Source organism: Taudactylus pleione, unplaced genomic scaffold (genome assembly GCF_031769625.1).
Source record: "Taudactylus pleione unplaced genomic scaffold, aTauple2 ptg000093l, whole genome shotgun sequence".
NCBI classification, from domain to species: domain Eukaryota; kingdom Metazoa; phylum Chordata; class Amphibia; order Anura; family Myobatrachidae; genus Taudactylus; species Taudactylus pleione.
This window is the reverse complement of record NW_028284495.1, coordinates 34,498,411-34,511,213: the sequence shown is the minus strand read 5'-3', so window position 1 is coordinate 34,511,213 and position 12,803 is coordinate 34,498,411. Positions and strand designations below refer to the sequence as shown.

At 46.3% G+C, this 12,803-nt stretch overlaps 1 protein-coding gene across 1 annotated transcript in view; it reads right to left on the bottom strand.

Moving 5' to 3' along the window:
- The window catches only part of ARHGAP28 (Rho GTPase activating protein 28), a 253,189-nt gene extending 241,599 nt beyond the window's left edge, over positions 1-11,590 (bottom strand). The window contains exon 1 of the mRNA XM_088469667.1: positions 11,546-11,590. Coding sequence (XP_088325793.1) covers positions 11,546-11,562 — 17 coding nt within the window. The 5' untranslated portion in view covers positions 11,563-11,590. The remainder of the gene's footprint in view (positions 1-11,545) is intronic.
- Between the last annotated feature and the right edge of the window lie 1,213 nt (positions 11,591-12,803).

The window sequence follows — 12,803 nt, the reverse complement described above, 5'->3', positions numbered from 1 at the left end:
AATGAATTTTGATACAAATTGTAGCCTGTTATTTTAAGTGTTTTCTAAACAAACTAATGTTGCAACATTGTCTAAGTTCTGTGTAGCTTCTCACTGACATACAGCACTAGATGTCCAGGTTAAATCGGGCATTGTACTCTGATGGCACAGGATTACAGACACTACTGCCAGTTACCTAGGTGTAAGGAGAGATAGGGCTCTTCAATGAGTAACTATTTTGTTTAACTCCATAATGGTTTTATTTTCTTAAAAAAACAAAACAAAACAAAGTAGTAAAGTGTGATGTTTCTTCTAAGTAGGGGTGTGCACCGGCCACTTTTCGTGTTTTGTGTTTTGGTTTTCGATCTGGATCTTTCTTCGTGTTTTGGATCTGGATTGGTTTTGCCAAAACCACCCTTCCGTGTTTTGGGTTCTGGGTTTTGTGTTTTGGATCTGTATTTTTTTGAAAAAAAGCATAAAAACAGCTAAAATCACAGAATTTGTAGGTTTTTCTGCTCCTATGCAATTATTAACCTCAATAACCTTAATTTCCACTCATTTCCAGTCTATTCTGAACACCTCACACCTCACAATAGTGTTTTTATGTCCAAAACGTTGCACCGAGGTAGCTGGATGACTATGCTAAGCGACACGAGTGGGCGGCACAAACACGTGACCCATCTAGGCGTGAAACTGCAGTGGCAGACAGGATGGCAGTTTGAAAAACTAGGCCCCAAACTGTACATAATGCAAAGAAAAAAAAGAGGTGCAAGATGGAATTGTCCTTGGGCCCTCCCACCCACCCTTATGTTGTATAAACAGGACATGCACACTTTAACAAACCAATCATTTCAGCGCCAGGGTCTGCCACACAACTGTGGCTGAAATGATTGGTTCGTTTGGGCCCCCACAAAACAAGCTGGCAATTAATGTGTCCCTGCACAAACTGGCTCTATGGAGGCAAGATGTCATCCTCATCCTCCTCATCCACCGATTCCTCACCCTCTTCAGTGTGTACATCCTCATCCTCACAAAGTATTAACTCGTCCCCACTTGAATCCACCACCACAGGTCCCTCTGTACCTTCTGGAGGCTGGTCTCCCTGGAAGAGCTGATAATTCATTTTGATGAACATCATCTTCTCCACATTCTGTGGAAGCAACCTCCTACGCCTTTCGCTGACAAGGTCCCGGCTGCACTAAACACTCTTTCGGAGTACACACTGGAGGGGGGGCAACTCAGGTAAAATAGAGCCAGTTTGTACAGGGGCCTCCAAATTGCCTCTTTTTCCTGCCAGTACAGGTATGGACTGTCTGCCATGCCTACTTGGATGCTGTCACCGATGTAATCCTCCACCATTCTGTCAATGGTGACAGTATCATATGCAGTGACAGTAGACATGTCAGAAATTGTTGCCAGGTCCTTCAGTCCGGACCAGATGTCCAAACTTGGTCCTGCCTGCCCTGCATCACCGCCAGCGGGTTGCTTAGGATACCTAAGTTTTTTCCTGGCAGCCCCAGTTGCAGGAGAAAATGAAGAAGGAGCCGTTGACGTGTCACGTTCCGCTTCAGCTGACAGTGTGTTCACCAGCAGGTCTTTGCACCTCTGCAGGCTTGTGTCGGCCGGAAAGAGAGACACCACATAGGCTTTAAACCTAGGATCGAGCACGGTGGCCAAAACGTAGTGGTCTGATTTCAACAGATTGACCACCCTGGAATCCTGGCAAAGCGAATGAAGGGCTTCATCCACAAGTCCCACATGCCGAGCGGAATCGCTCCGTCTTAGCTCCTCCTTCACTTTCTCCAGCTGCTTCTGCAAAAGCCTGATGAGGGGAATGACCTGACTCAAGCTGGCAGTGTCTGAACTGACTTCACGTGTGGCAAGTTCGAAGGGCTGGAGAACCTTGCACAACACGGAAATCATTCTCCACTGCGCTTGAGTCAGGTGCATACCCCCTCCTTTGCCTATGTCATAGGTGGATGTATAGGCTTGTATGGCCTTTTGCTGCTCCTCCATCCTCTGAAGCATACAGAGGGTTGAGTTCCACCGCGTCACAACCTCTTGCTTCAGGTGATGGCGGGGCAGGTTCAAGAGTGTTTGCTGGCGCTCCAGTCTTCGGCACGCAGTCGCTGAATGGCGAAAGTGGCCAGAAATTTTTCGGGCCACCCAAAGCGTCTCCTGCACGCCCCTGTCGCTTTTCAGAAAATTCTGCACCACCAAGTTTATTGTGTGAGCAAAACATGGGACGTGCTGGAATTTGCCCAGATGTAATGCCCGCACAATATTGGTGGCATTGTCAGATATCACAAATCCCCAGGAGAGTCTAAGTGGGGTAAGCCACTGGGCGATGATTTCCCTCAGTTTCTCTAAGAGGTTGTCGGCGGTGTGCCTCTTACTGAAACCGGTGATACACAGCGTAGCCTGCCTTGTAACGAGCTGGCGTTTCTGAGATGCTGCTACTGGTGACGCTGCTGCTGTTGCTGCGTAAGGTGATACATCTACCCAGTGGGCTGTCACAGTCATATAGTCCTTAGTCTGCCCTGTTCCACTTGTCCACATGTCCGTGGTTAAGTGGACATTGTGTACAACGGCATTTTTCAGGACACTGAGGACACTTTTTCTGACGTTTCTGTACAGTCTCGGTATCGCCTGCCTAGTGAAGTGGAATCTAGACGGGATTTGGAACCGGGGACACACTACCTCCATCAATTGTCTAAATCCCACTGCACTAATGGCGGATACCGGACGCACGTCTAACACCAACATAGCAGTCAAGGCCTCAGTTATACGTTTTGCTTCAGGATGACTGCTGTCGTACTACATCCTCCTCGCTAAGGACTGTTGGAGGGTCAATTGTTTAGTAAAAGTAGTGGTGTTCCTACTTCCTCTCTGGGATGATGAACGACTCCCAGCAGCAGCAACAGCAGCAGCGGCAGCAGTAGGCGTAGCAATGCAGGATCCTCCAGAGGAATCCCGGATAGGAGAGTCAGTCATGCCAGTGACATGGCCTGCAGGACTACTTCCGATCCTGACTAAGGAGGAAATTGACGAGGAGGGAGTTGACGGTGTGGTTTGCAGGCGCTTGGATACAACAGGACAACGGGATTTAGGTGTCCCTGGACTGCTTACGGTCTTAGCCAAAGTTTCTGAACTTGACAGTAACTTTTTCTGAACGCGCTGCAGGTGCCGTATAAGGGAGGATGTTCCTAGGTGGTTGACGTCCCTACCCCTACTTATTTCACCTTTACATATGGTACATATGGCAAGACAGTTGTTGTCCGGATTTGGATAGAAATATTGCCAGACCAAAGAGGTGGAATGTTTGGTCTTCTGCCCAGGCATGACCGTGATGGGCTTTTTCATCCCACGGACAACAACTGTCTCCCCCGGAGCCTGATTTAAACAAACCACATCACCATCAGAATCCTCCTCGCCAACTTCCTCCTCAGCGCCAGCTACACCAGTATCCTCATCCTGTTGTACTTCAACAGTGACATCTTCAATTTGCATATCAGCAAGTGGACTGTGGGTGCTCCTTTCAGCACTTGCAGGGGGCGTGCAAATGGTGGAAAGAGCCACCTCTTCCCGTCCAGTGCTGGGAAGGTCAGGCATCGCAACCACCACCACACTTGGACTCTCCTTGGGGATTTGTGATATCTTCTTAGAAAGCACAGTTCTTCGCTGTGCTTTTGCCAGCTTAACTCTTTTGATTTTTTTAGTGGGAGGAGGGCTTCCATCGTCATGTGAAGCTGAACCACTAGTCATGAACATACTAGGGATCGACCTTAGCCGTTCCTTGCCACTCCGTGTCGTAAATGGCATATTGGCAAGTTTACGTTTCTCTTCAGCTGATTTAAATGTCTTTTTCAAGGTCATTTTCCTGAACTTTGCCATTTGGGATTGTATGTGCCCTCTACTATGACATTGGGCATCGGCCTTGGCAGACGACGTTGATGGCATGTTATCGTCTATGTCATGACTAGTGGCAGCAGCTTCAGCACTAGGAGGAAGTGGTTCTTGATCTTTCTCTATTTTATTTTTATCGGAGAAAGTTTGGTCCTCCATTTATGTTATATCGATTTGATATATACATGCGGCTAAACACAGAAAATATTTTTTTTTTTGGTTTGGACTGGAGTGTACTTTGTGGGTTACAGCACCCTTTAACGGTCAAGCCAGCCGGCCCTTTACTTATGACACAGGCGCACTCTTGGCACTACTTTGTTGATGCACGTGCGGCTACTGCGCACACAATTCACAAACACAGAAAATAAATTTTTTTTGGTTTGGACTGGAGTGTACTTTCGGGGGTTACAGCACCCTTTAACGGTCAAGCCAGCCGGCCCTTTACTTATGACACAGGCGCACGCTTGGCACTACTTTGTTGATGCACGTGCGGCTACTGCGCACACAATTCACAAACACAGAAAATAATTTTTTTTTGGTTTGGACTGGAGTGTACTTTCGGGGGTTACAGCACCCTTTAACGGTCAATCCAGCCGGCCCTTTACTTATGACACAGGCGCACGCTTGGCACTACTTTGTTGATGCACGTGCGGCTACTGCGCACACAATTCACAAACACAGAAAATAATTTTTTTTTGGTTTGGACTGGAGTGTACTTTCGGGGATTACAGCACCCTTTAACGGTCAAGCCAGCCGGCCCTTTACTTATGACACAGGCGCACGCTTGGCACTACTTTGTTGATGCACGTGCGGCTACTGCGCACACAATTCACAAACAGAAAATAATTTTTTTTTTGGTTTGGACTGGAGTGTACTTTGGGGGTTACAGCACCCTTTAACGGTCAAGCCAGCCGGCCCTTTATTTATGACACAGGCGCACGCTTGGCACTACTTTGTTGATGCACGTGCGGCTACTGCGCACACAATTCACAAACACAGAAAATAATTTTTTTTTGGTTTGGACTGGAGTGTACTTTCGGGGGTTACAGCACCCTTTAACGGTCAAGCCAGCCGGCCCTTTACTTATGACACAGGCGCACGCTTGGCACTACTTTGTTGATGCACGTGCGGCTACTGCGCACACAATTCACAAACACAGAAAATAATTTTTTTTTTGGTTTGGACTGGAGTGTACTTTGGGGGTTACAGCACCCTTTAATGGTCAAGCCAGCCGGCCCTTTACTTATGACACAGGCGCACGCTTGGCACTACTTTGTTGATGCACGTGCGGCTACTGCGCACACAATTCACAAACACAGAAAATAATTTTTTTTTTGGTTTGGACTGGAGTGTACTTTCGGGGGTTACAGCACCCTTAACGGTCAAGCCAGCCGGCCCTTTACTTATGACACAGGCGCACGCTTGGCACTACTTTGTTGATGCACGTGCGGCTACTGCGCACACAATTCACAAACACAGAAAATAATTTTTTTTTGGTTTGGACTGGAGTGTACTTTTGGGGGTTACAGCACCCTTTAACGGTCAAGCCAGCCGGCCCTTTACTTATGACACAAGCGCACTCTTGGCACTACTTTGTTGATGCACGTGCGGCTACTGCGCACACAATTCACAAACACAGAAAATAATTTTTTTTTGGTTTGGACTGGAGTGTACTTTCGGGGGTTACAGCACCCTTAACGGTCAAGCCAGCCGGCCCTTTACTTATGACACAGGCGCACGCTTGGCACTACTTTGTTGATGCACGTGCGGCTACTGCGCACACAATTCACAAACACAGAAAATAATTTTTTTTTGGTTTGGACTGGAGTGTACTTTCGGGGGTTACAGCACCCTTTAACGGTCAAGCCAGCCAGCCCTTTACTTATGACACAGGCGCACGCTTGGCACTACTTTGTTGATGCACGTGCGGCTACTGCGCACACAATTCACAAACACAGAAAATAATTTTTTTTTGGTTTGGACTGGAGTGTACTTTCGGGGGTTACAGCACCCTTTAACGGTCAAGCCAGCCGGCCCTTTACTTATGACACAGGCGCACGCTTGGCACTACTTTGTTGATGCACGTGCGGCTACTGCGCACACAATTCACAAAACACAGAAAATATTTTTTTTTTTGGTTTGGACTGGAGTGTACTTTGGGGGTTACAGCACCCTTTAACGGTCAAGCCAGCCGGCCCTTTACTTATGACACAGGCGCACGCTTGGCACTACTTTGTTGATGCACGTGCGGCTACTGCGCACACAATTCACAAACACAGAAAATAATTTTTTTTTGGTTTGGACTGGAGTGTACTTTCGGGGGTTACAGCACCCTTTAACGGTCAAGCCAGCCGGCCCTTTACTTATGACACAGGCGCACGCTTGGCACTACTTTGTTGATGCACGTGCGGCTACTGCGCACACAATTCACAAACACAGAAAATAATTTTTTTTTTGGTTTGGACTGGAGTGTACTTTGGGGGTTACAGCACCCTTTAACGGTCAAGCCAGCCGGCCCTTTACTTATGACACAGGCGCACGCTTGGCACTACTTTGTTGATGCACGTGCGGCTACTGCGCACACAATTCACAAACACAGAAAATAATTTTTTTTTTGGTTTGGACTGGAGTGTACTTTCGGGGGTTACAGCACCCTTAACGGTCAAGCCAGCCGGCCCTTTACTTATGACACAGGTGCACGCTTGGCACTACTTTGTTGATGCACGTGCGGCTACTGCGCACACAATTCACAAACACAGAAAATAATTTTTTTTTTGGTTTGGACTGGAGTGTACTTTCGGGGGTTACAGCACCCTTAACGGTCAAGCCAGCCGGCCCTTTACTTATGACACAGGCGCACTCTTGGCACTACTTTGTTGATGCACGTGCGGCTACTGCGCACACAATTCACAAACACAGAAAATAATTTTTTTTTTGGTTTGGACTGGAGTGTACTTTCGGGGGTTACAGCACCCTTAACGGTCAAGCCAGCCGGCCCTTTACTTATGACACAGGCGCACGCTTGGCACTACTTTGTTGATGCACGTGCGGCTACTGCGCACACAATTCACAAACACAGAAAATAATTTTTTTTTGGTTTGGACTGGAGTGTACTTTCGGGGGTTACAGCACCCTTTAACGGTCAAGCCAGCCGGCCCTTTACTTATGACACAGGCGCACGCTTGGCACTACTTTGTTGATGCACGTGCGGCTACTGCGCACACAATTCACAAACACAGAAAATATATTATTTTTTTAGCACTTGGGGGGAGCACCCCTGATGGACAGAGCACCCCCTGGACAACACTACAGCACTCCTTTAGGACTGGGACACTGCACAGGACTTTGGAGTGGACACAGCCCCTATGGAGAACTGACTGCACAACACAGTCCAGCCAGCCCCTATGGACTTTGAAGTAGTGGACACAGCCCCTATTAACAACAGCAGCACAGCACAACACAGCCAGCCCCTATGGACTTTGAAGTAGTGGACAACAGCAGCACTACACTACACTACACTACACAGCCCTAACTCCCACCCTCCCTCTTCACTGTCCACAGCCGAGTGAGAAAATGGCGCCGACGCGGGTACCTTATATAGGATCCAAAACCCGCGAGACTCGGAAGGCGGGATGATGACGTTTTGCCTCGATTTCAGATCCGAGTCAGGCGGGAAAAGTCGAGCCTGACTCGGATCGGACTCGGATCGGGGGGGCTCGGGGGGGTTCGGATTTCAGAAATCCGAACCCGCTCACCCCTACTTCTAAGTAAGATTAGTGCTTACAAGGATCATTTTTTGACACATGGTTCCCTATACTTCCTCTACTGTAGTGGTGGAGTTGACCCCTGTCAACTGTTCAGCTATTATGATCATTATATAAATATGAAAACGGATTAAATCTATTGATATCTTGATAATTTAATCTACATACTGATACTGAACACTTTGCCATAGTTTGATTAGAGTCAGGGGTAGATCAGCTGGAAACTGGTGCAATATCACCATAAAGACTTTTTTTTACTGTATATCACATCAAGTTTTTCAAGGTAGAGTGTTTCCCACCATCCATACAACAGCTTTACATCCAAACACTAGCCCCATAGTAAACAGCTGAAAGAGGAGGGGAGATGTGCAGATAGTCCGGAGCATCATACATTGATCAGGGCGGGGCAGAGCTCTCATTTTCTACAATTAATGGCCAAGGCTGTGTCGCCTCTAGGGCATCATGCCCTGGGGAAGGCACCAGCCACACTTTCCTTGCTGCAGCCCTTAGTAAGTGTAGATAAGGGGAGGCAGTTTGCCAGTCGATGAATCTGTACACAAGATAAGGGACAGCATACAGTATCAGAAGGAAAAAGTGTGCTTTAAGTGCATGTTTGAAGCTGGCAAGACTGGGGGAAAGAACCGAAGCCTTCTAGTAATAATAGAAACTTGGCCTACACAACTGGACACTGTCTTATTTGCAGCCCTTTCAGATTGTAGACTATACTTCACCTGCACTGTTAGCCCTTGAAGCAAAGACATGAGATCCACCCCCCCCCCACTCCTCACTGCACATTTATTTAGAAACCTGCTAACAGTTTGATCTTTCATGTTCCTATCTTTTGAAGTACACACTATTTAGATTTTTGACACCTTATTCTTAAGTTGTGGTCTACTCTCCCCAGGACCACAACTATAATTTTTTAAACATCCCTCCGTCTAGCTAAGTCATTCCTTATCCTCTGACATCCCCATCATTACTTCAAGTTATCATCTATATTCTCATTGTGCCTATCTAATAGTTCACATTTCCTCTCCTTGCCCCTTCCCAGTACTCTGACTCTTGTCACTATGTTATCCAAGGCTTTCATCTTATTTTCCCCAAACTTTGTTCTGGTTCTGACTTTGTTGAGACAACACTTCCAATGGGAAGCCACCTCCCTGCTATAACTACAGCTATATCTGGCTTCTAGTGGCTGCAGCTGATGCAGTCCTTAAAAGCCTGGGCTGCTTTTCATTTTGTGCTTATGTGCGGCATTATGATTCAGCCCATGTGCACAAGCTGACTGCACAGACTGGCAGAAAACCAAGATCCCCCCCCGGGAGGTCACAGGTAGGAGCCGCCGCTGCTAACATCTGTTATCTCTCTCTACTCACTGTTATTTTTCCATATTTGTTTCATCATGTGGCTCTTACTTCCATTTTGAAAAAACCTATTCTGACCAAAACTCTGTTAGGTCACTATCCCATCTCTCTACTCCCATGCTCCTCCAAGATTCTTTAGAGCCCTACACTTGCCACAAATGCTTCCTTTCCTCACACATTCTATTGCTACATCTTCTTTAGGCTTTTGTTCCCAACAATCCGGACCAATGATCGCGATGGTGGTCAGATGCTGCGTCTTTGGACACAGCACTCGTATCTGCGATGCCGGCAGGAGGTGTCTATTTTCTTCAGATGCCTCCTGCTGCATTAGCATATTTTGGCATTGCTGCTGCGTCCAAAGGTGCAGCAGCGATGCTTATAGAGTACAACTCTAAATCAAGCCCTGAAGGTGCCCACACATATACCGATGTGCTCACGATCAGCCGATGTGTACAATTTGTGTACGATTTCCCTTGAAACTCTCCCCGGCAGCTCTGCACATGATCTCCACATGATATGCACACGATTTGGTGTCCAATCTTCAAACGATCTCTCCTGCAGTCAGACTTTTTACAGTGCATTGTGTCCTAGATTGTCAGATCTGCCCTACTGGACGGCACATCTGAAGATGCGATGTGCGGCCAGCGGGGACGCGCATCGCATCTTGATTGTGAGTGGGGACTCACGATTTCCTCACGATTTGGTCATATTTTACATGATCTGTCATTCCAATGTGTCGGAATCGGCAAGATTGAGTAAAATGTCGCTATATGTGTGGGCACCTTGAGATCTCTTACTTGTTTGTCTGTTAATATCCAGTCTTGTTTATTAGTGTTTGTCTCCAAATGCAAAGTGCTGCGGATCATGCTAACACCATGGGCCGTATTCAATTTGAGGCGAAAATTCAATTTTGGCGAAAAAGTATCGTGGGTGACGTCATTTCACCAGGCGAAAACTATTTGCTGTACTCAATTTCTGCGACTTTTCGCCCAGGCGGAAAGTCAATGCAATGTACCCGGCGGAAAAGTTTTGCCTATGAATAGCATGCGGAAAAAGTGCAGAATTGGGGTTTTGGAGTGCAATGTTGCGGGAACCCCCGTGCAGCCTTAAAACAGACCCCCAAAGTTAAACTGCAATTTTTTAAAAAAAAAAAGACTTAATACCCCAAAAAATTACTTTCATTTTTGGGGGCGAAAAAAAAACAAAGTTGGGGGACAAAGTTAAAAACTAACAAAATAGACTCCAGGGGGTCCCCAAGTATGTCCCAGGTGTTTTTTTGATTGCAGGTGCTTGCGGTAGGTGGATTTTTCATGATTTTTTAAACTTTACTTTAGCAACTTTAAAATATGCTGGGGCATTTTCAGGTCCCCAAAATTTGCTGGGAGTAGTTATTTTCTCCAAAAAATACAACAAAATGCTATTCTTCACCCCTTATGCAAATACACAAAACAGCACCTATTGAGACCATTTAAATACACCAAATACCTTCAGCAGGCCAATTCGGGAGTGACCATAGTGATCCCCCATGTCAGTGCATCTTTTGGGGGGTGCCAGGCTGCTTACCCCATTTTGGAGAGGACTTTCTGCCTGTTCAAGTATCGCCGGGTGCTGTTTTCGTGTACTTTCTTATTGTATACGGGGAATTACGGGGACGCGCGCAAAAAGTTTCCGCACCCAAAACATGTCCGGCAGGTGAAAAAGTATCGCGGGTGCGAAACTTATTGAATACTGGCCTGTATAGGGAAATGTTAATAATAATAGAGAAAGGAGCAGGATACTATGAAAGTACAGAGAAGTGATGGGAGACTCCTGGGAACCTATATTATGGTGCCAAATTCTATATGAAATAACCATCACATATCTGACTTGCTCTAAAGGAACACATTCAATATCCCGGCACATGGGAGGCTGGCGCTTAGAATACAGGCACCGGAACCCCAACACCTGTCAAAATCCCAGCCCTGGCATCCTGGAGCAGGCATCCGAAGGTAAGTAGCGGGGTTAGTAGGAGGGTTAGGGGTTAGGCACTAGGGGAGGGTTAGGGTTAGGCACTAAGGAGGAAGGGTTAGGATTAGGGTGCGGGAAGGGTGAGGTTAGGTTTAGGCACTAGGGGAGGGAGGGTTAGGGTTAGAGGTAGAGATAGAAAGAGGGGGATGGTTAGCATACCAACCGACAGGTGTCAGTATCCAAACCCTGTCGGGATGCCGGCATTGGGATTATGGCTGCCGGGATCCCGAGCGCTGGCATCTCCTACCCAACCTGCTCTATATGTGTATTCAAGTTTCTTGTAACTTTTTTGTACTTAATCAAATAAATGGACAATTTGATATTTATTTATTTAGTTCACATAAGAGCTACTAGAAAATCATTATGGACAAATATATTTGATTAGCGGAATAGAATAATAGCAGGTTCGACTGCTGTGATCTGTTACATCTTATATTCTATTCAAACATAGATCAATAATAAACTAAATGTAAATGCCATTGTTGTCAACATGTTTCTTAAAATAGAAATTGAAAAATATCTTACCTTCGAGAGAATATCATGTCTTCTTCACTACATATCAGACACAGAATCAGACAGATCAGATGAGAGAACACTTCTGTTATGAGTTTAAACCAGTTCTGAGTAAATTACAGGTTTTCCTGATCAGACATTTGTCTGATAGTTCCTGGCAAGAAAAACTCAGCTCCAACTCATGTGCAATCCACACGAACACTGCAAGTCTGTTCCACTGGTACTGGGTTCATTATTACACTTAATGAACTAATTGGTTTCAAAACATTGTTTTATTGGCCAAAAGAACATCACCTGAAATATGCACAGGATTCTCTGTCAAGTCTCTTAAGGTTATGGAGGAAACTGGAAATGTTGTTGCTACAAACTAGAATCTGTTTTCAGTAAAAACAATGGTGGCTGTGAGATAGATGAATCATAGTCTCTGATTACTGTGCACTGTGCCCGGGAGAACACAAACCGCAGGAGACAAAAACACTGCTTTATGTGATATGAACCTTGCTGCTGGGAAAAAAAAAAGCATACACTTTTGTATTGGACATTTACTGCTTAATAAACATGAAGATACTTAGGATGCACAGTGAGCTGTAACTAAAAGCATACCTAGCAAAGGGAATCGGTATTACCTTAGGGACGATTGGGATTTTCACCTATGTCGGGCAGCCACTGTCGGGATTCTAACTGCCGGACGCAAGTCCAGCTGTTAGAATCCCGACAGCGGCTGCCCGACATGGGTGAAAATCCTAGTTGTCCCTAAGGTAAGTATAGACTAACCTAATTCCCTCTCCTAACCCTAATTAGGGGTGCCTAATCCTAACCTTCCCCAAGTGCCTAAACCTAACCCCCCCCCCTTTCCCCGCTGCCTAACCCTAACCTCTGGGGGGGGTGCCTAACCCTAAGTCCCCCCCGGGAGCCATAAACCTAACCCTCCCCCCTCGCTACTGTCCGCGCCAGGAGCCCGTCATCCCTTCCATCGGGATGCCAGTCTCCTGTCATTTAACCCTTGCCGGGATAAAGCAGCTTGGAAGCTGGCTATCGGGATTAGGTCCGCTGACTTCCCGACTGCATACCCTAGCAAAGATATATATACTTTTCAATTAGAACTTCAGAATAGTTTAGGGATATCTATTATGCTGGGTACACACTTGGCAATATATTTCTTTTTCTATCGATGTGTGATATATTGTCAGTGCATCGGTGGGTATGACAACCTGATATATTTGTGAACGATGTCATTCACAAACATACTGTACAAGGTCAGCTCTGCAGC